At 44.0% G+C, this 22,957-nt stretch overlaps 2 protein-coding genes across 5 annotated transcripts; one reads left to right on the top strand and one right to left on the bottom strand.

Moving 5' to 3' along the window:
- TMEM269 (transmembrane protein 269) lies at positions 1-21,076 on the top strand. Of its 2 annotated transcripts, none has more exons than XM_040231476.1 (5): positions 1-602; positions 4,886-4,983; positions 5,673-5,816; positions 6,461-6,661; positions 19,527-21,076. In XM_040231476.1, the coding sequence occupies exons 1-5, from the start codon at positions 511-513 to the stop codon at positions 19,661-19,663; spliced, it is 672 nt and encodes a 223-aa protein (XP_040087410.1). In that variant the 5' UTR covers positions 1-510; the 3' UTR covers positions 19,664-21,076. The 2 variants fall into 2 exon arrangements, with proteins under 2 accessions (XP_040087410.1, XP_040087411.1); XM_040231477.1 differs by lacking the exon at positions 19,527-21,076 and adding an exon at positions 12,298-14,930.
- On the bottom strand, positions 16,330-22,432 carry LOC120856312 (small vasohibin binding protein). 3 transcript variants are annotated; one of them, XM_040231481.1, is made up of 3 exons: positions 22,375-22,432; positions 21,546-21,695; positions 16,330-16,758 (listed from the first exon to the last, which is right to left on the bottom strand). In XM_040231481.1, the coding sequence occupies exons 2-3, from the start codon at positions 21,657-21,659 to the stop codon at positions 16,672-16,674; spliced, it is 201 nt and encodes a 66-aa protein (XP_040087415.1). In that variant the 5' UTR covers positions 21,660-21,695; positions 22,375-22,432; the 3' UTR covers positions 16,330-16,671. The 3 variants fall into 3 exon arrangements, with proteins under 3 accessions (XP_040087415.1, XP_040087414.1, XP_040087417.1); XM_040231480.1 differs by having other exon boundaries at positions 22,365-22,426; XM_040231483.1 differs by lacking the exon at positions 22,375-22,432 and adding an exon at positions 22,009-22,176.
- Positions 22,433-22,957: the final 525 nt, after the last annotated feature.

Genomic DNA, 22,957 nt, shown 5'->3' with positions numbered 1-22,957 from the left:
TAACACTTAACACTTACTTACTTTGTAAAGTAAAAATAAAGGAGGCTCATTTATGATAAAGGTCTTTATGACAAGGGGCTCATCTCTCAGATTGGGGAATGGCCTGTGTACCCCTTGGACCCTGGGCCATGGGGAGGCCAGGAGGGTCACTGTATGGGCAGGAGAGAGGTGCTGTAGGGCAAGAGGTGTCAGAGGTGGGTGGAGGCTGTGGTCATGATTCATAGCTATGGCTCACTCATTTTGCTATTGAACATTCCCAGGCATTCATCTTCAGCACCTTTGTCTCACCTCCTGAGTCTCCTCCATTAACCTGTAGTCTCCTTCATTCCAGCCAGTGAAATGATGTTGGGAGGGTGCAGTTCTAGGGTGGGGTCTAGGGGAACAGGAGGTACCTGGTCCCTGAGAGCTTCTTTTGGGACTCTTTGACCTTGGCAACCCCATGACCCTCTCTCCTGGGCCCCAGGTGAGTGCAGCAGTTTCTTCCCGACCAAAGAGCAGAGCCATCCCCAGATGAATGAATTTACCTGGAAGGATGTTGTCAATGCTTTGTCCCTGGCCAACATGATCCTGGGGCTCTTCTCCATCTTCTGCAGCTTCTGCAAGTATGTCTGGGGGCCCAGCAAGCTCTTTGCCAAGAGCTGGAGCCAAGGGCATGAGGGAGGGAGCGGGGGGTTTGTCTAGAGAACAAAGCACTGAGGCATACAGATTGACTCGGGGCAGGAGAAAGTGCAGTGGGTTAGGAGTCAAGGGGCGAAGATCCTAGCCTCAGTTCAACTACCAGCCTGATATGTGACCTTGGCTAGGTCACATCTTGAACCTCAGTTTCTCCCATCTTTTTTGTGTGTGCAGCATGCAGGGTCTTAGTTCTCCAACCAAGGATCAAGCCCATTTCCCTGCACTGGGAGCACATAGTCTTAACCACTGGACTGCCAGGGAAGTCCCTCTCCATCTGTAAAACAAGGACCTATGATCTCTATAGATCTCTCCAGATATGGCAATCTAGAATGGTTTCTATAAGAAAATCAAGAGATTCCATTCCTGTAGCCTTTGCACAATCCTTGGGTAGGCAGGCTACCATTAATATTTTTTTTGATTCTTAAATTACAGCATATGACCTGGCAGAATAGTTAAAGTTAACTGTTCTGGAAAGTCTGAGACATGAGTATGGGTCCCCCCCAAAATTGTAAGCAAATTATATTTCTATGAATTGAATTATATTTCAATGCCTTTGTGAAATCAGAGCTTTAAAGATAATCTCTTCATGGAGACTTAACCATTAGCAAGTAACTTCTCTGGATCTGTTTCTCATCCATAAAATAAGATGGTTTTACCTAATGATGTTTAAGTTCCCTTCCAGTTTGAAAACCTGCAGCAGAAAATCTATGTCTTCTTAGTTCAACCTAATCTTCTGGGAATGTAGTATTTAAGGCCATGATGGTGGGCCCAGTTCCCTTTAGACACACAGTGAAGTGAAAGTCGCTCAGTTGTGTCTGACTCTTTGCAACCCCATGAACTGTTTATTCCATGGAATTCTCCAGGCCTGAATACTGGAGTGGGTAGTCTTTTCCTTCTCTAGGGGATCTTCCCAACCCCGGAATCGAACCCAGGTCTCCTGCATTACAGGGGGATTCTTTACCTGCTCAGCCACCAGGGAAGCCCCTCTAGACACATAAATATGGGTCTAAACAAAGGAAATTCTAAGGTTGTTTCAGGACTGCTGAGGTCTAGGGTCAGGCTCTCTGCTTTTGCTGGGCCACCTAAGCATTGCAGTCAGTGCGTCGACTTGGGTGTGGCCTCCTAGGGCAAGTTGGCCTGAGATTGTTATAGCTGCTTTCAGAGGGGGTCTGGGAGCATGTGCTCGAGAGAAACACAGAATCCTTGAAGGTGGGATTTCCCTGGTGGTCCAGTGGTTAAGAATCCACCTTCCAATGCAAAGGATGTGGGTTTGATCCCTGGTCTGGGAACTAAGATCCCCCATGCCGTGGGGCAACTAGGCTGATGTGCCGTGACTAGAGAAGTCAGCTCCCCACAGTTACTGAAGCTCCATGTCACTGTGTACCACAACTAGAGAAAGCCTCTGCACTGCAACGGACATCCAGCACAGCCAAAAAAGAAGGAATCCTTGAAGGTAGGGTATGAAAGATATCTTGGAAATCATTTAGAGTGTCAAAAATACATGAGATGAAAACTAATAGAACTACAAGCAGAATGTTATGGATCTATTACCATAATTGGATGTTTAGCAGGCAGAAAATCAGTAAGGATATAGTTGAATAGCATCCTTGACCCACTGGATCTAATTGATATTTTATATAATATTTGATCCAACAATAGCCGAATACATGTTATTCTCAAGCTCACCCAGATAGACCACATTCTGGTCTGTAAGACATACTTTATCAAATTTGAAAAAATGCAAATCATATGAAGTATGCTCTTAGACCATATGGAGTTAAACTAGAAAGAACAGAAAGATAACCAGAAAATTCCAAAATACATGGAGGTTAAACAACTCATTTCTAAATAATACATAGAGAAAAAAGTCTCAGGAGAAATTAAAAAATATTTTTAACTAAATGAAAGTGAAAATACAACTTATCAAAATGTGTGAGATGCAGTGAATACAGTACTTAGAGGGAAATTTATACATTGTATGCATATATTAGAAAAGAAATCTGCTCTGCCAAAGTCTATGTCAAGAGAACTAGAAAACAAGCCACAGACTGGGAGAAAATATTTACAAAGGATATGTTCGATAAAGAACTTTAGTCCTAAATATACAAAGCTTAAAATTCATCAATAAGAAAACAATTCAATTTGAAGAGGGCCCAAGAATTTAACAGATACCTCACCAAAGAAGATATACAGATGGCATTTAAGCACATGAAAAGATACTCATCAAATGTCATCATGGGAATGCAAATTAAATCACAATGAGATATCACTACACACCTATCAAAATGACTAGAATCCAGAACACTAACAATAACAAATGCTTCTGAAGATGTGTGCAACAGGAGCACCTACTCATTGCTGATGCAAATGCAAAATGGTACAGCTCCTTTGGACAACAGTTTGGTGGCTTCTTCCAAAACTAAGCATACTCCTACCATGAGTCAGTATGTCAGTGTTAGTTGCTCAGTCATGTCCAACTTGTTGCAACCCCATGGACTGTAGTCTGCTAGGGTCCTCTGTCCACAGAATTCTCCAGACAAGAATACTGGAGTGGGTAGCCATTCCCTTTTTCAGGAGATCTTCCTGACCCAGGGATTGAATCCAGGTCTCCTGCATTCCAGGCAGATTCTTTACCCTCTGAGCCACCAGGGAAGCCCAACTCCTACCATACAATCAAGCAAATGACTTGAAAACTATGTTCAAACCTGTACTTAGATGATTATGATATTTTACTCATAACTGCCAAAACTTGAAAGTAACAAAGGTATCCTTCAGTAGATGAATGAATAAATTGTGGTACATCCAGACAATGGACTGTCACTCTCAGCCTTAAAAACAAATGAGCTATTAAGCCCTAAGAAGACCTGGAGGAACATTAAATGCATATAATCAAGTGAAAGAGGGCAATCTACAAAGGCTACATATTATATGACCTCTACTACCTGACATTCTGGAAAAGGAAATATGGAGGAAATATGTCTCCAAAAATATGGAGACAATAAAAAGATGATAGTTGTCAGGAGGGTTGGGGAGGACATAAATAGGTAGAGCACAAAGGACTTTTAGGACAGTGAAAATATGCTGTGTGATGTTATAATGATGGATATATGCCATTATACTTTTGCCCAAAACCATAGAGTGTAACACCAAGAATGAACCCTAAGGTAAATTATGGACTTTGAGTGATTGCAATGTGTCAGTGTAGGATCACTTTTGGTATATACCAAGGCCAGAATGTATCATTCTGTTGAATGATATTGATAATGGGAGAGGCTATGCATATGTGAGAACAAGGGTAATGGATCTCTGCATTACTCTCAATTTTGTTGTAAACCTAAAATTTCCCAAAAAAATTAAGTCTTTGAAAAAAACTGAAAAGAAGAAGGATCTAAAGTCAATTACGTAGGCTTCCATCTTAGGAAACTAGAAAAGAAAAGAGCAAATTAAATCCATAGTAAGCAGAAGGAAAGAAATAATAAAAATTAGAATAGAAATCAATGAAATTGAGAACAAGAAGTCAATAAAGAAAATCGATGAAACCAAAATCTAGTTCTTTGAAAAGATCAATATAATTGATAAACCTTTAGCCAGGCTATCCAAGAAAAAGAGAAGATACAAATTACGAATATCAGAAATTAAAAATGAGGAATCATTACATGGACATTAAAAGTATAATAAAGGAATATTGTGAACAACTCTGTGTCCACAGACTTGGTAGCCTAAGATGAAACAGATCAACTGCTTCAAAGATACAAAACTCACATTGGAGAAATAGATAATCTAAATAGGCTTGTATCTGTTAAATCATTTGATACAAACCTTTCATTTTACAGATGGAGGAACAGAGGCCACAGTGAGATGGTTGTGGAGGCTGGGCTAGGACCTAGGATCTCCCTTGCCATCAAATACACCTGGAATTTAGAATTGGAAGGGACCTTGTTTCTTAATGATTACCTACAGAGGGCAGCCCTTTGAGAATGTGGGTTGAGAATACGAGTATGAGGGGGATGTCAGTCTGTGTGTGTGTATGTGTGTGGTGTGTAAGGCAGCACAGATCAGAAAGGATGTGAGTTAGGGAGCATGTAGGAGTGTGCACCTGTGTGCTGGCTAGCACAGGAAGCATATCGGCTTAGTTGGGGGTGGGTAGGGGTGGGGTCTCTCTGACACTGCGAGGGAGCTGTCCTGTTTGGCCTGTGGGCCTGCACTTTAGGAAATGCTCCTGTGCCTCCTGGATGGTTTTGGTCAGCTTTCTATTAGACATGGCTATCGGGTCAGCGACCAGACACCTGAACATCTGCTCCAAATCCGGTGAGTCCAGGCCTCAGACTCATCAGCCCTGACCCCAGGAGCACCCATTCCGGTCAGCTCCGCTGTCCTGTAATATCCAGCAGGCTTCCGGCAGTCACCACCCCTGTTCAGTCCCTCTGGGTGTAGCCGAAGCAGCCCTAGAACAGGAGTCTGTGAGCCCCGCAGCCTAGATCTGGCTGTTCTGCTGGTTCACCTGTGGGCCTCTGGCTGCCCTTCTCCTGGCCTTCACTTGGCTTATCTGCCCTGTCTCCCTCTCAGGGCGGATCTGGGAGTGGGAGCTGTGGTTGTGGCAATGGAGGTGTGGAGAAACGAAAAATACCCCAAGCAGAGCAACTCACTTAAAATATAATAAAATATTCCCAAGTAAGATTTTGCTTGAAAAAAAAAAAGGGTTCCATATCATTAATTTGTTTCCAATTGTGGTCCAACCCTCGCATGTTGAAGGACAGGAAAACTAAGACCTAGACAGAGAAAGACTTGCCTAAGGCCACATGGTCAGCTTGAGGCAGAGCCAGAAGGAGACCCTAGTCTTTGATCAGCAGACCACCCTCGGAAGCAGCATTGCCTTCCAGCCCCTCAGGGACCTGACAGCAGGATCCTGCTTGTCACCACTCCAGCTCCCCAGCAGAGGGGACTAAGATACAAGACACGTGAGTGGAAGTTCCTCTAACTTTGGCCTTCTGGAGCAGGAACCGAACTGAATGGCTTCGCAGTCTTCACCACATTTGGCCTGGCCTCAGCCCTGCTTCTAGGCGTGGATGGACCTCTGAATGGGTTACTGGCCATCATCTATGTGTTAGCTATTTCATTCCGCCTCTGTTTTTATTCGACAGGTGAGTGGAAACCAGACTTATGGCTGAGGGTAGGAAACTGGAGGGGAGAAGCTGTTGGATGTCAGAAACTCGGGAGCAGTAACTGACTCCTCTCCTTCCTTTCATGGAGACTCTTCCTTCCTTCTCTCTCCTGCTGCAGGCCCACTGGAGGTTTCAGGTTGCCTTGGCTGAGCCCTGGTCTAGGGGGTGGGAACCCTTGGTTCTTGAACCAGCTGTGCTTTTTTCTTGCTGTGTGACCTTTGGATGGAGCACATGGCTTCACAGACCCTAAAACTAGAGGTCATACTCCAGTTTCCCAAAACAGATGGGGAAACTGAACTCCAGGGAGGGGGTAATTGCCTTGCTTAAGGTAACAATGCAAGAGACTGCAGAGGCAGACAGAAATATCTCAAAGGCCTCTTCTACAGAGGCTTCCTAGGTGCCAGGGCACAGGCCTGGTCCTAGCTGCCTGCTTTACCTTGGGGATCCAGTGCAAAACTCACACGTCATCTCTGAATAATTAAGTTCTTTACAGCTGGCCGCTGCCCTGAGAGTGAAGGAATTTGGAATATGGGGTAGGGAAGACCTAAAGAGAGAAGGGCTTCCTCCTGGGGATGCTTTAGAGCAGTGGGAAGCAGTTAACCCCATCTTTTCTTTCTCTTCAGGCATTCCTTTCACATACAAGGGTCTACCCTGCCCCTATGCTTCCTGTGTTTTGGCTTCCACCTCCCTCCTGACCAAAGGCAACACGTTCATTCTCTCTTGCATGGCCTCACTCATGATTCTGTTCATGATGGACCAGAGCTACTACCCACATGATGAAATCCTGGAGTCTGAGAGCTGGAAAAAAATGGTCTATCTGGGAGGTAAGTGAAATGTATTGCTCTTAATGTCACTAGTGATCATTTATTATCATTGCTGCTCATTGCCATGATAATGGCATCTCAGAGGGCATCAGAGGATGACCTAATTTAGATGGGAATGCCTAGAGGGAACGAAACCTGGGTGAAATTGGTCAAAAGGTAAAAACTCCAGTTACAAGATAAATAAGTTCTGTGCATGTAATGTACATCATGGTGTCTACAATACTGTATTGTCTATTTGAAAGTTGCTAAGATAGTGGATCTTAAAAGTTCTCATCACAAGAAAAAAATTTGTAACTTTGTGAGGTGATGGATACTAACTAAATTTACTATGGTTATCATGTTGCAATATACACAAATATCAAAGTTGTTGATATACCTTGGACTAATACCAAGTTATATGTCAGTGATATCTCAATAAAACGGGAAAAAATTAAAAACACATGAAAACTACAAGATGATTTGCCAAGCAGTGGGAGGGGTGGTTCAGAAAATGAAACAGAGCTTTGTGAGTGCTCTGAGGCAGGAAGCAGCCAGATGCCTTTGAGCAGCCAGATGCCTTTGAGCAGCAGTGTGGCTGAACTTGCTGAGAGAGGGCTGGCAACAGACTGAAGCCAGTGAAGCGAGCGGACTGGGTAGGATTGGGGACTGGATCCTGGAGGCAAATGAGAAGTCTCTGAAGGGATTTCTGAGCAGCAGTTTTACACGTTCACTTTGACTGTAATGTGGAGAATAGACTGTAGGAGACTCAGAATGGAAGTAGGAAAACCAGCTTTTTATCACATGAAAGGTAATGGTGGGGGTAAAGATGAAGAGATGTGACATGAGTGTTGGAAATATTGTACAGCTCATATTGAGGAAGCAGGTTCTGGGCTATAGCAATTGAGTAAAGGGTGCCAGGCCCTGAGGCCCTGGTCACACTGGGGCCCTGGAAGATGTCTCCCTAAGATTTCTCTGATTGATGGTCTTCTTCAAGGAACACCGATTTTTCTTCTTTTGAAATGCGCTCATGTAAACAGGATGACATCTATGCTTAGTTTCTATGTGGGTCCATTTGGTTTGAAGTGGTGGCTCAGATGATAAAGAATTTTCCTGCAATACATGAGACCCAGGTTCAATCCTTGAGTCTGGAGGAGGGCATGGCAACATTTCCAGTATTCTTGCCTGGAGAATCCCATGGACAGAAGAACCTGGCAGGCTGCAGTCCATGGGGATGCAAAGAGTCAGACATGACTGGCTGACTGACACTTTCACTTTTGGTTATTTGAAGGTCCTGGGTTCCATCCTGACTCTCCTCTTTAAGCTCACGCCCTTTCTTCTGTAGCATTAGCACCCACAGCCCTGTCCAAGTTCCAAGTGCTGGCTCCTCCTGTGTCCCAGTTGGCAGAGGCACAATGAGGGGAGAAGACACCTGGTTTGGAGCTAAACACACCTGAGTTCAAGTTCTAACTTCAGCATATATTAGTTGCCTGAATTTGAGCCTGCTGCAGTTTTCTTCATCTCTAAGATGAAGCTGATAATCCCTACCTTGCAAGATTCTTGAGATTAAATGAGGTAATGGGTATAAATCCTCTGGCACAAATGTGTCCTGTAAATGGAAATTTCTTAGCCTGCTTCTTCCCTTCACTAGCCCTTCTCTTATTTCATTGCAGCAGTGTTTCCCACAGTATTCTTTGTAGACACCATTGATCCCCTCTTCTCAAAACAGATGGCACACTTGACAGCCTTCCATGGATTGTCTGTGCTGTGTGGGTAAAGGGGGAGACTGCACCTCAAAACCTGACACCAGTTGATACTGAAGCCCTGCTGGATAGATTTCAAAATGCCTGCTGTGGATATTGGAGGACAGCCAGTCATCTTTCTAGACCAAGTTCCCTTCTCCCTCTACCCCCCACCCCCCACCCCAGAGCTCTGTACATCTGAGGAACTGCTCTATGGCTACTGAGACCTTTTTTCAGGACAACTTTGGTTTAAAATATTATCTCATTAACTCAACAAATCAATGACTGTTCTCTAGATGTAGTATTCTGAAAAGTTATGACCAAACTAGATAGCATATTCAAAAGCAGAGTCATTACTTTGCCGACTAAGTTCCGTCTAGTCAAGGCTATGGTTTTTCCTGTGGTCATGTATGGGTGTGAGAGTTGGACTGTGAAGAAGGCTGAGCGCCGAAGAATTGATGCTTTTGAAGTGTGGTGTTGGAGAAGACTCTGGAGAGTCCCTTGGACTGCAAGGAGATCCAACCAGTCCATTCTGAAGGAGATCAGCCCTGGGATTTCTTTGGAAGGAATGATGCTGAAGCTGAAGCTCCAGTACTTTGGCCACCTCATGCGAAGAGTTGACTCATTGGAAAAGACTGATGTTGGGAGGGATTGGGGGCAGGAGGAGAAGGGGATGACAGAGGATGAGATAGCTGGATGGCATCACTGACTCGATGGCTGTGAGTCTGAGTGAACTCCAGGAGTTGGTGATGGACAGGGAGGCCTGGGGTGCTGTGATTCATGGGGTTACAAAGAGTCAGACACGACTAAGCAACTGAACTGAACTGAACTGAATACCTTTCTGTAACTGCTTCTTATCCTTAGAAGTGGTCTTTTTCAGGTCGCATGTTCTGATTTCTCTTGAGGAGTATATGCTGGTTCCTCCCATGGAAATGCCATAGACTATACGCTCCCTCCCTCCATTTGAGCTTTCTGAAGCAGACTGTGTCTAGTTTTTAACATCCAAGCAGATGAGGGATTGAATGAGGACCTTGTCCGAATTATATACCCTTTGTTTCCTTATCTGAAAAACAGACTTAATCCTAAATCACAGGGTAATTCTGAAATGCACATAAAGTACTTTTTGTAACCTACCCAGCAGACTGTACAATTCTTTGTGACGCTATAGACTGTAGCCCACTGGGCTCCTCTGTCCATGGGATTTCCAAGGCAAGAATACTGGAGTGGGTTGCCATTTCCTCCTTCAGGGGATCTTCCTGACCCAGGGATCGAACACGTGTTTCCTGGATTGGCAGGCAGATTCTTTATCACTGAGCCACCTGGGAAGCCTCTAGTGCAAAGTAGGTCTCCACAAATGTTGGTGCCCTTTGGTGGTAAATCTGAGATTGAAATTGTGTTGCGGGAGTGGAGGCGGGGGCGCTCCCTCAAGACCACCCCTGGGTCAGTGCTTCTCTAGGAGGACTCACAGGATTCTGCAGAGAGTCACACATATAGCTCAGATTTGTTATAGCAAAAGGATAAACCAAATCAGTCAAGGGAAACTTGAAAGGAACCAAGTCTGGAGGGAACCAGGTGCAAGCTTCCAAGCATCCTCTCCCCGTGGAGTCACTCAGGACACAATTCTCCAGCCTGAATTGTGACACTGCTTGTGAAGGTCTGTCTTCTAGGAAGCTCTTTAGAGACTCAGTGCTGAAGGCATTTACAGGGGCTGGACGCATAGGTCCCCTCTGCCTGGCGGTGGTTTAGTTGCTCAGTTGTGTGCATCTCTTGTGACCCCATAGACTGTAGCTCTCCAGGCTCCTCTGTCCATGGGATTTCCTAGGCAAGAATACTGGAGTGGGTTGCCATTCCTTCTCCAGGGGATTTTGCCAACCCAGGGATTGAAGTCTCCTGCGTTGGCAGGTGGATTCTTTACCACTGAGCCACTAGGGAAGCCCCTCCCCTCTGCCTCAGTTCAGTTCAGTCGCTCAGTTGTGTCCGACTCTTTGCGACCCCATGAATCGCAGCATGCCAGGCCTCCCTGTCCATCACCAACTCCTGGAGTTCACTCAGACTCACAGCCATCGAGTCAGTGATGCCATCCAGCTATCTCATCCTCTGTCATCCCCTTCTCCTCCTGCCCCCAGTCCCTCCCAGCATCAGAGTCTTTTCCAATGAGTCAACTCTTCGCATGAGGTGGCCAAAGTACTGGAGCTTCAGCTTCAGCATCATTCCTTCCAAAGAAATCCCAGGGCTGATCTCCTTCAGAATGGACTGGTTGGATCTCCTTGCAGTCCAAGGGACTCTCCAGAGTCTTCTCCAACACCACAGTTCAAGAACATCAATTCTTCGGCGCTCAGCCTTCTTCACAGTCCAACTCTCACACCCATACATGACCACAGGAAAAACCATAGCCTTGACTAGACAGACCTTAGTCGGCAAAGTAATGACTCTGCTTTTGAATATGCTATCTAGGTTGGTCATAACTTTTCTTCCAAGGAGTAAGTGTCTTTTAATTTCATGTCTGCAATCACCAGTGATTTTGGAGCCCCCCAAAATAAAGTCTGACACTGTTTCCACTGTTTTCCCATCTATTTGCCTTGAAGTGATGGGACCAGATGCCATGATCTTAGTTTCCTGAATGTTGAGCTTTGTTGAGCCAACTTTTTCACCCTCCTCTTTCACTTTCATCAAGAGGCTTTTTAGCTCCTCTTCACTTTCTGCCATAAGGGTGGTGTCATCTGCATATCTGAGGTTATTGATATTTCTCCCGGCAATCTTGATTCCAGCTTGTGTTTCTTCCAGTCCAGCGTTTCTCATGCCTAGCATGTACCAAAATTCCAGACTTCCACAGAAGGAAATCAATGTTCTGCATTAACTACCTCACTTGTATATCCAGTTGCTCTCATCAGTTTTTATCAGTGTAGGAAACTTTATTATTCAAGATTCTAGGCTCTTGGCCCACCTTGCAAGCAGGATTTTCTAAGGATAGCAGTCTTAGGCCTGCTATGTTAACTCTTCCACATGTGTATAATACTGTATTGACCCCTATCACATGTTAAACTTGAAACAATATGAATATACTTTTTCTTTTTCCTTTTCTTTTTCTAGCAAGAGATCCAGGCAACTCAAATGTATTCTTGGCAAGACTGATTTCTGATCTGAATTTGACAACACAGAATCTGAGATGGCATTGTTGTTGTTCAATTGCTAAGTCATGTCTGACTCTGTGACCCCATGGACTACAGCACGCCAGGTTTTCTTGTCCTTTGCTATCTCCTGGAGTTTGCTCAAACTTGTCCATTGAGTTGGTGATTCTATCCAACAATCTTATCCACTGTCGCCCCCTTCTCCTCCTGCCCTCAATCTTTCCCAGCATCACAGTCTATTCCAATGAGTTGCTCTTCGCATTAGGTGGCCAAAGTATGGGAACTTCAGCTTCAGCATCAGTCCTTCCAATGAATATTCAATAGTCAGAGCTTCCCTGGTGGCTCAGATAGTAAAGAATCTGCCTGCAATGCAGGGGACCTGGGTTTGATCCCTGGGTCGGGAAGATCCCATGGAGAACGGAATAGCTACCCACTCCACTATTCTTGCCTGGGGAATTCCATGGACAAAGGAGCCTGGCGGGCTATAGAGTCCATGGGGTTGTAACAAGTTAGACACAATTGAGCAATTAACACTTTCACTTTCAGAATTCCAGAGAATAGCAAGGAGAGATAAGAAAGACTTAAGTGAACAATGCAAAGAAATAGAGATTGCGTTAGATTGTAATTATCTAGTTACACAAACTTCATAAAGGTAAGGCTCATGTGCCAATGGTTTTTTAGTGTGAGTAAAAACTGAAGGCTGGAAAGATGGGGATTGGACTTAGAGGGTGGAAAATACACATAAGACAGCTTCATATGAATTGAGTGTTTGCCTTTTTCCTTCTTCTAGGTGTCATCATGCTGTTTTTGTGTCCATTCTCGATAACTGCTTTTTACTGCCTGACGTGGTCACTCTCCTACATCTTCTTTCCAGATGCTCTGTGGGGCAAGGCAGCATGTCTTAGGCTGCAGCACTGAAGATATTAAAACAGCCACTCCCACGGGCCTCTGTGGGGTTTCTGCCAGCATGGTGGGCCAAAGCTTGCCTTACCCTCACTAAATCTTTCCTTGTGTCTGTGTTGTGCAGTGCTAGATACATGTGGCCTTGAACCAGAGCAACCCCACAGTAGGGCCAGTGGCCTGTACTTCTTCCTCTTTGTTCAGGATTCTGAATCCCTTGGTGACAACAGTTGTTTGTGTCATACAGAACACATTTTTTTTCCAAGCTAACCTTGGGCTGGGTTTGAGTTCTAGTTCTGTTACCAGCTGTGTGACATGGTGCACTAAGGTTTGTCCCTTAGAAATGAATGAAACCCTTCAGAATTGGTGTAGCCTCCACCTTGTCCTGCCTGAATATAATGACTCCAGTGGTAAGGTGGGGCTTACTAATGGGTTTCTTACGTTTATAGACTCTGGCTCTGTAGAGCAGAGCTGATGGCAGGGCAATCCTGTTGCCCAATTTATGTGTAGGATTTTTTTTTTTTTTCACAATTAAAACTTTTGCCTTTTGCTTTGTTTAGAGATTAGACACATTGGCATCTTGAGGGCATCATCTGGCCTCTAGGATCTCATTATGTGTTTTTTTTTTCCCCCTAAGCTCTAAAAATATTAAACTGAAGATATTCAAAGGACATTTCATATTCTAAAATCCAAATTGAATAGAAATAAAGAGAACTGTATGGAACCCTAAAGTGGCACGTCACAGAGAACTCAGGCCCACTAAAAGGCATGCTCACAGCACTGCCTCTGGACTTTCCACCTCCAGCTGGTGTCCTAGAGGATTATTGGCTCATTCTGCCCCTTCCTCGGCCAGTGCACCAGACCTCCTTCACCTCAGGCCTAACTTCTTGAAGTTTGCAGAACAATATATATTGCAAGTATGCATTAACTCTAAAGTTATATGAAAAAAGTCCAGTGAGGTCCACATTGCTATGATTTGGCTCTACAGGAAGACAGCACCCTCTTTTCTCCATGGCTTTCTATTCATATCTGTTATAGCACTTACTTTTTGTTTTCATGGATAGATGAATAGATCAGCTTCCTAGATTTTTAGGTTCCTTCAGTTTACATTTTCATGTTTCTGCTGCCTGCCACAGTGCCCCACACTCAGAAACACATACTTTGTAGATGAATTGATTTGGTTGTGCATTCTAGTGAATTATGTACAAGGTTAGAATAATATAGTAGGAATCTTACAAATATACATGGGCTCAGACATTTCAGTGTGATGCCCTTAAATGCTGAATCCTCATTTCACTGTTGCTATCCTTCATCAAAATATTTTAGGAACTCCAAGATGATAACTGTCTTCACATATGCTCTTAGAGGTCAGCACTTAGCACAGTGCCTAGACATAACAGGTGCTCAAAAAATACTTATTTTGCTCGAGCCAACCAAATTTAGTCTAAAAACCTAATATTTAATATTAGCCAATGATATCCTCTTTTTAAACCAAAACCAAATTAACTATTGATTTTGGCCTCAAATGACTTCTGGCTATTTCTAGAACTTGAGCTATGTTCAAAGGAAGAAGATGCAATTCTGAAAGAGGATTTCCACATCCATTCTGAGCCATAGCAGCAGAGCTGAAATAAATATGTAGACTTCCAGAGGAATGCTTTGAAAGGGAAAATACACATTGTACTTTGTTTATACAATAATAATCATACTACATCGCCTCAAACAAAGCAATATGAGGATAGTTATAGATCAGTTGAGAGCTGACAAACTGTTAGACTCACCAAGGGAAAAAAAAAAAGAGGAGGTACCAATAAACTCAACAATGAAAGAGGAGAAATAACAATGGATATGACAGAAACACAAAAGATTAGATCAGCTATAAATCAGCAAATTGGACAACGAACAAGAAGGAAGGTCTTCCAAGAGTGAATCATGAAGACATAGAAAATCCTAATAGAGCGATCACTAGTAGAGACTGAAAGAGTAATCAAAAACTTCCCCCAAAACAAAAGTCCAGGGCCTGCTGGGGTTATAGGTGAATTCTATCAAACATTCAAAGAAGACTTAATATCCTTCTAAACTACTCCAAATAACTGAAGAGGAAGGAATACTTCCTATTTTATAAGGCCCATATCACCCTATACCAAAAGCAAACAGAAAACACACAAAAAAGGAAAATTACAGACAAGTATCACTACTGAATACAGACACAAAAATCCTCAACAAAATATTGGCAAACCAAATGCACAATATAGTAAAAGGATTAAGGGATTCTAGGGTGCACAAACCAGTAAATGTGCTACACCACATTAAAAAAATGATGGATAAAAATGATAATCATCTCACTAGATGCATAAAAAGTGTTTGACAAGATTCAACACCTATTTATGATAAACTCTTAATAAAGTAGGTATAGAAGGAATGTACTTCTACATATTCAAGTCCACATATACAAACACACAGCTAACATTGTACTCAATGGTAAAAAACTGAAAGCTGAAACAAAAGCTTCATGAAACAATATCCTCACCACATTGGTATTTTAAAATCTGTTCTTTCTTTAAAAGCTCTTTTTTTTAAAAAAAAAAATATTTATTTGGCTGCACAAGGGGTCTTAGTTTTGGCACGCCAATGTTTAGTTGCAGCATGTGGGATCTACCAGCATCCCCTGCATTGCAAGGTAGATTCTTAACCACTGAACCACCAGGTAGGCCCCTACTGTTTAATTAAAAAGATAAGCTAGTCATAATTTATTAAACTGATTTGACAACCACCTACAGTTTGCAATTCTAGAACACTTCTCTAGGATAAACTATATCCAGGGCTGTGACATGTTAATACAAGCAGTTCCCAACTAAGGATCAGAATCTTTCCAACCAACACTCATATATTAATTGGTTATTTGAAATTTGAAACATATCCCATGAAGTAAGGTAGCTGGGAAGTAATATTTACTGAGTAGTTATTACATATATTATTTTTTTGATGAATGATCTTGAGAGGAAGAAAATATTATTCCATTACACAGATGGGAGATGAGTGAGGCTTAGAGAGGTTAATAACTTATCCAAAGTAGTAAGAACTACACTTGACCCCCAAACACTGTTCTTTCTAGTATACTATATCATTTCCTTATGTTTATGATGACAGCTTACTCCAAACCCCCATTCCTCCAAAACATAAAACTGAAAAATTTGCATTCAATCCAAATTCAATAGGACGCTATAGAACCTAATTACTACTTCTGGGGATAATCTGTGTGAAGGTTATCCTAAGACTTAGGCACTCAGAACACATTCTCCATAGGGACAGCAAGTTCCTTAACATCACGGTTTATTGCCAAAATAAGCATAGGAATGGGAACAGAATTCTCAATGACTTCAGAGTGGTGGGGAGACAGAGGAGGTGGGAATTGCTAGAGATGTTCCCAGAACCACTAGGGAAAATACAGGTATTTCTAGTGCAGAGAGTAACAGAGGAGGCAATGTTGGCTGTTGTACCCTCTGAGTAATCAGCCTCATTTCCATGCTTATTCTGCTCCTACACTCAATAAAATACAAAATGAAAAACCAAAAGCACTTCGCTCCCCTCCTCCCCTTGTTGGTACAAGCCTCCTGCTAGCTCTCCACATTCACAGGGTGACAGGAATCTTAGTTTCAAGGCTTTGAGTAGTGGCTCATCTGGGAGTAAAAGTCATATATTTACACCTGTATAGCTAAAGACTTAGGATCTATAGGGTCTGCAGAGCCTTAGCCTCAGGAAGAATGAATCTGGAAACAATCACGTTCTTTCTGTCCTCTCACCTCTGCTCCCTTCTTGAAGGAAAAAGGCTCCCCTCTGCTCATGTCAACTTTTCCGACCTATTACATTCATTTTGACTCCACTTTCTTATGACTAGGCACCCCTAAAGTATAAGCAAACAAACATTTTATTAGTATTTTATTTGTATTTTTGGAGAAGGTTTACAGTTTCAGAAGAAACACTGATTTTTTTTCAAACAATAGAAAAAGTTAAAAAAAAAAAAAAGTATTGTCTTGGAAGAATAGAAGAAGTCTCTTCAGCAAGTAATGGGCCAATTCAGATTGGAGGAACTAGTGAAGCAAGTTACATACGGGAAGTTCTGATTTACCCAGTTTCAGGAATAACACAAATCTCTTCTTGTCTAGCTGTGTAAGGCTCCAAATGGGCCATCTCAGCTTCAAACTGGTAACATGTCCATGAACGAAGCTTCCAGGGTCCCAGCCAGTGTGGCCGCAGGGGCGGCTCACTCTCCGGGAGGCTGCATCTGCTTACAGAACTCATCAAACTGCTGCTGCTCCAGCTCTGTCATGACTCTGTTGAGGGCATAGATCTGAATGGGAGGAAAAGAGGCATTAACAATGAAGGCAGCTGCCCAACCTGTCTTCAGACACCACAGGCTGCGTCATGTGAAAATGCCAGAACTGCATCAGTAATGCAGGGGCAGTGATGAAGCAACCGGAGAGGCAAACGGTAGCTCCACTGGGGAATCAGGAAAGAAGCAGTGAGGCAGGTGCTTGACCTGGCCTTGAAAGGACTGGTAGGGGATTTCCCTGGGGGTCCAGTGGTTAAGAATCCACCTTCCAATGCAGAGGATGTGGGTCAATCCCTGGTTGGGAAGTTAAGATCCCACATGCGGGACAACTAAGCCCATACACCGCAACTACTGAGCCTGTTCACTCCAGAGCCCATGCTCCGCAACAAGAGAAGTCACACAGCACTAGAGAAAAGCCTGCACACCTCAACGAAGAGCCCGCAAAGCCAAAAAAAAAAAGGGTTGGTGGGATTTCCCTATAGCTCAGATGTAAACAATCTGCCCGCCATGCAGGAGACCTGGGTTCGGGTCAGGAAGATCCCTTGAAGAAGGAAAGGGCAACCCACTCCAGTATTATTGCCTGGAGAATCCCCATGAACAAAGGAACCTGGTGGGCTACAGTCCATGGGGTTGCAAAGAGTCAAGACACGACCAAAGACTAACACGCACAGGATTTAAACAGGTAGAGACAGGGGAAAGAACCTAAGTGATGGAATAATGGATTTTATGATTAAATAATGTAAAAGCACAGCATTAGTTCTAGAAACTTCAAGGATGCTAAATACGAAAGGTTGGGGAGCTTCAGAAAGAAAGAAATGTATGTTAGGCTCTTAAATGCCATACCAAGTAATCTGGACTTTATCTGACCAACTCTGGAGAGATAAGTGTGCAGGGAAGAAACCTGATCATATCTGTGCTTTGAGAAAGAAAGCTGAAGACCATGTGAAGGACGCAGTCAGGGAGGAGAGGTCACAGGCATTTAGGAGGCAATTGTTACAACAGTCCAGGCAGGAGGGAGTAGGAACGCGCCCCAGGGCAGGCAGCGGAGGGCGAAGAAACCTGCAAGAGCCATTCCAAGGTGAAAGGCAGGGCATCTACCTTACTGCTTCACCTCCCAGTAATTCATCAGTCCACCAAAGAACCAGAGACAACATAAAACCTCCAAATCTGTATAGAAGAAGAAAAGGGCCATGTTTGTGTGTAGGGGATAAAATTTGAATAATCAAAAAGAAGAGAAGGGAAAAAACCCTGACAAGTGAGACAAAAAATATAAAATAAAGAGCAGAAATTAATGAAAAGGCAACCAAATGTATAAGAGAGAGGATCACTGAAACTGTAAGGTGGTTCTTTGAAAATTCTAAAGAAAACTGCAAACCTCTGAGACTTGTTGACATAAAAGGGAGGCTCCACGAATATCGTCAGAATTAAAAAGAAGTCATAATTATTGATACATGTGTGTTAGTTGCTCAGTTGTATCCAACTCTTTGCAACCCCATGAACTGTAGCCTGCCAGGTTCCTTTGACCGTGGATTGGCCGTGGATTGGCCGTGGAACTCTCCAGACAAGAATACTGGAGTGAGTAGCTATTCCCTTCTCCAGGGGATCCTCCCAACTCAGGGATCAAAGCTGGGTCTCCTGCATTGCAGAAAGATTCTTCACACCCAGGGAAGCCAGAGTAGAAATTAAAATTTATGAACTTTGTGTCAATAAGTTTGAAAACTTAAATGATACAAATTCCGAGGAAGAGTAAAATGATCAAAACTGACTAAACAGAAAGCTTGAATAATCCTACAATCTTTTTCCCCCCAACTTTTAAAAATTGTAGTAAGATTCTATAACCTTCAAGAAAAATAGAACTCCACACAGTGATGAAAACACTTTCAAACAACTGAAATGATTCTCAAAATGCATGGTTAAAATGGTCATGTTTTATGTATGTTTAACAAACACAAGTAAATCTGAATGGCTAAAAAAAATGCTCAGTGAACAGGGCCAGTCATGGAATATGGTAGCATACATAAAGTTTAGCAACATGCAAAACTAGATGATACACTGTTATGCTATACAGTATCATTTAGGAGTGCACATAGAAGCAGTAAATTAATACAGAACAGCATAAGCTAAGGACTGAGGGTACAGGTACTGCTTGTGGGAAGGCTGGAGACACGGCCAGAGTGAGGCCTGCTCATGTACAGTCATGTTCTATTTCTGTAGTTGGGGTGGTAGGGTGTTTGTTTTATTCACCTTAAGAGTACAAATACATTTTATATATATTATTTATATGTATTATATATAATTATGTATTAAGTGTATATTTACACTAAGCAGAGAAAGAAGACTTAAAATGGGTCAAGGGTCCAAGCCAAGGAATGAAAGACTTTCAAGAAAGAAAGGGTCATCAAAAGTTCCAAATGTTGCTTCAACTGCCAAATGGGCCTCTGAGTCCATTCTCCCCTCTCATCTCACCTCCTGGAATGTGGCATCTATGCAAAACTGAATGGAAACTGTGTTTCTGCCTCCCTACATGGGCTCCTGTCACATTCTTATCTTAGGAGGTTGCATTCCAGGCCACACAGATGAACGAGCAGCTGTGGGGCAAAGCTGGAAGCAGGGAAGAATGTCAAGAGACCTGTTTAGATGGCAGCCCTGCCCCTCAGTCCATCACCACCTAGGGATTCTGGTCACCATACTTCACTTTTTTTTTTTTTTCATACTTCACTTTAAATGATGATAATGCCTCCTACCTCACAAAGTCACGTATGTTATATCTCCCAACTTTATTCCAGGATGGATTTACAAAGGTCAAAGTGGGAGCAACAGTAATACACACCAGTATGAAGATTACATGTGGTCAGGCACGTGCCTGGCACATCTGAGGAGCTCAACAAGTGCCAGCTGCTACAACAGTGCAAGTCTAGTATGACAGCTTAGCAAGTCAGCACAATTCAACCTAGACTGAGCACGATAAAAGCACAGAGACTCGTGGTAACCATCATTGCCATTTCTGAGTGCTTTCTCTGGGGCAGGCACTGTACTACGTGCTTCAGCATTTCTGCTCACAACAAACTCATGCGACTGATGTCATCATCCTCATTTTACCAAGGAGGAACTGAAGAACTGAGGTTCAGAGAGGTTAGGTATCTTGCCCAAGTTGACCTGGGAAGAACTGGAACTTACGGAGGAGCTTGGATTCGAGGTCAGACAAGTAAGTGTCACCCGCAGGGTGTCAATGAGTGCGTGAACAATGTCCTCAACAACATCTACCGCTGCAGTGTGCGCAAGGGACAGTTTCCTGGGGCTGCTTCTTATAGCGGTTCTCCAACTTTCACCAAAGGGCAATGCAAAAATCATCTGGGGGCCTGGCTCCAGGTGGGGATGCGGAGGTGAAGTGAAGTGGGAACAATCTGCTGGAAGCCAGGTCCACAGCTCTCAGACAGTCTGACTTAATCCAAAGGCAGATTTCAGTTTATAGATTAACTTCAAACACACTATTAAATTTACTCATCATGATGGCCTTCCTCACTGAATGCAAGCTCCACAAAGGCAGGGACTCCTCCATGCCCGCAACAGTGCCTAGCATGTAGTCGCAGTTCAATATTGTTAGTGACTGGATCAGATTAACAAAAATTTAAGGTCTGACACTACTAAGCACTGAAAAAGAAATGAGGGATGAGAACCCTCTTACTCTGCTAATATGGGTACAAATTTGTATAATCTCTTTGAAAAAAATTTGGCAACATCTAATAAATTTGAAAATGTACCCCATAATTCTACTTCTAGTTATATTGGCCCTATAGGAATTCCAGTACAGGAGTGAAAGGAAACATCTAAAGGGTTTTCACTACAGCACTGTTTGTAACAGCAAAAAAAAACCCCTATAAATTATTTAAACATTCATCACTGGAAGACAGAGTAAATATACTAAGTGGATTCACAAAGTAGATTACTATAAACAGTGATGAGGAATAAACTAGATTCTTATATTAACATGAATAATTCTAAAAAACGTAATGCAAAATAAAACATATGCAGTTAGTTTAATATAAGATTTTAAAACAAAAATTTTATATTGTTCAAGAATATCTACTAATATACCTGAGTGTAAAAGTATTAAAAAAATCATGGCTGTCCATAAAGAGGGGAAAAATGGCATAAAACAGGAAATGGAGAGAGGGGATTTCAAATTTACAGGTAATTTTTATTTATCTTAAAAAAGACTACATGCAAATATGACAAAATGTTAAACACTGCCAATCTGGGGTGCTGAGTACCCAGGTATTTGTTATAATATTGTTTTTCTGTATTTTGAAATTTCAAAAAAAAAAAAGAAAAGAAATAGAAAGAGGGAAAAGACCAGAGTAAGCTTTTAAAGTAAAATATTCATGTAAACAGTCAAATAGACTTTTAAGGGCAGACTGAACAAAGGAACACAGTGGTGGGTGCAGAGCTTGGGCCTCTACTTCTGAATTAGGAGCAGCTACTCTCCAGACCAAATCCAGGACATCTGCTCTAGGGTGTCTGACACTTGTTCTTGGACTCCCTTACAGGACCCTCCCTCACACGGCCCTTCTCTTTCTCCTTTCTTCCCTCCTTCAGGACTCTACCACCAAAGCTCTGCACCGGGGTCATCAGGAGACCACCTGGGACTGGTCGGGGTGGGGGTGGGGTTCCTGACACTTGGCATGTGACTCTGGCCTGCCACCTCACCTTCTGGTCCTCAGGGCTCTCCTATACCATTCTCTGCTCTCCCTATTCCAGCATCACCTCCAGCAAACTACAGGTACAAGGGCCCTCCTCGCTCTCACCTCTGCTCTCTGTCTCTGCTTCAGCTCCTGCTGGGCTGATTTCTGCTTGGCCTTCTCGATTCTGCTGACAGGCTCTTTAACTTTGGGCTTTTCTTTACGTGCAGGTGGATCCATGACTTGATTTCCGTATACTTCTTAGTCAGCTCTAACCTGGATGGTACAGAGGAAGGCTGATCTAAAAACAAAGAACGAACGAACGAACTTCCAGAAACTTAGGCCCTACCTCAGCTGCTTCCTTTGGCAGGTGAGGCAGAGGGGCTCGGAGGAAAGGGCGCTGCATTGGAGGAATAAGACCTGAGTCCTACTGCCACCACCTCACTGAGTGTCTCTAGGCGAATTTCATCCCCACTCCGAGCCTTAGTTTTCCCCATCTGCACAAGAGAACAACGGTCCATTCCCTGGCCCCTCCCACCAGCTGCGGTATGAGCACCAAACGCGAAGAGCCCAGTGAACGGTTTCCTACACTGTCGCGGGCTGCATCCAGCGTGGCACTGCAGGACACCGCGGCCCAGAGGGACCGGCTAGCCGAAGTCTCGAAGCGGGGCGGCGGGGAGCCCGAGCATCACGCGGCCGCCAACCTCGGGACCCCACTTCTGTCCTCCCAGACTGTAACAGCCGGCCGGGCCCGCCCTCCGCCACCGCCCCGCCCGGGGCCCAAGCCCGGCCCCAGGGGAGCTCCCCTCCCGCCGCCACCGCCCTCTCCCGGTACAAAATGGCGGCGGGAGGCAGGCGGCGCTCGGGACTCGGCGCCTTTCCTCCCCGGCCTCAGGACTCTGGCCCCGCCGCGGCGCAGACAAGGTCCCACGCGTGGACCCTCACCTTCCCCTACCTCCTGGCCTAGCTTCTTAGCCGCCGCGCCTCGGATGGGGCGGGGCCTGGGGCGGGGCAAGGGAACGAGGGGCGGGCCGGCGGGCCTAGGCCCCGCCCACAAGCCAGCTTGCGCGGGCGCAGAAAGCTCAGGAGTTGGGGCTGGGACTGGGGCTGGGACTGGGGCTGGGGCTGGGGCTGGGGCTGGGGCTGGGCCGGGCCGGGTGGGTACCTGTAGCTGAAACGTTTCCCGGGGGATTTTTCCTGGGACAGCTACCAGGCTTTGAAGGGAGAGATCTGAAACCTGGGGCTAGAATTGTAACTCGCTAAGGGATGGTGATTGCTGTCTTCTGGATTCGGAAACTTGTTAGGGAGATCAAGTGAGACCCCCGTTTACTAGGATGCTTTGAAAAAGGAAATCCTGACAGAAGTCTAAGTAGCCAATGTAAAAGAGAAAAGCTCAAGTTCACTGACAATCAATAATTTTAGTTACTTTTTTTTAAGTTACATTTTGATAGCTATATACAGTAATTTTGGGCTTCGATGGTGGCTCAGCGGTAAAGAATTGGCCTGCAATGCGGGAGTTGCAGGTTCCATCTCTGGGT

The sequence above is a fragment of the Oryx dammah genome, unplaced genomic scaffold (genome assembly GCF_014754425.2).
Source record: "Oryx dammah isolate SB20612 unplaced genomic scaffold, SCBI_Odam_1.1 HiC_scaffold_28, whole genome shotgun sequence".
NCBI classification, from domain to species: domain Eukaryota; kingdom Metazoa; phylum Chordata; class Mammalia; order Artiodactyla; family Bovidae; genus Oryx; species Oryx dammah.
This window is presented reverse-complemented; position numbering and strand designations above follow the sequence as displayed.

Coding starts and splice junctions, on each gene's coding strand:
- TMEM269 (XM_040231476.1), top strand. CDS start 511: ATGAATGAATTTACCTGGAAGGATGTTGTCAATGCTTTGTCCCTGGCC. Junction 603..4,885: donor ATCTTCTGCAGCTTCTGCAA/GTATGTCTGGGG, acceptor CCTGCACTTTAG/GAAATGCTCCTGTGCCTCCT. Junction 5,817..6,460: donor CCTCTGTTTTTATTCGACAG/GTGAGTGGAAAC, acceptor CTTTCTCTTCAG/GCATTCCTTTCACATACAAG.
- LOC120856312 (XM_040231481.1), bottom strand. CDS start 21,659: ATGGATCCACCTGCACGTAAAGAAAAGCCCAAAGTTAAAGAGCCTGTC. Junction 16,759..21,545: donor AGCAGAGACAGAGAGCAGAG/GTGAGAGCGAGG, acceptor CCTCCCATTCAG/ATCTATGCCCTCAACAGAGT.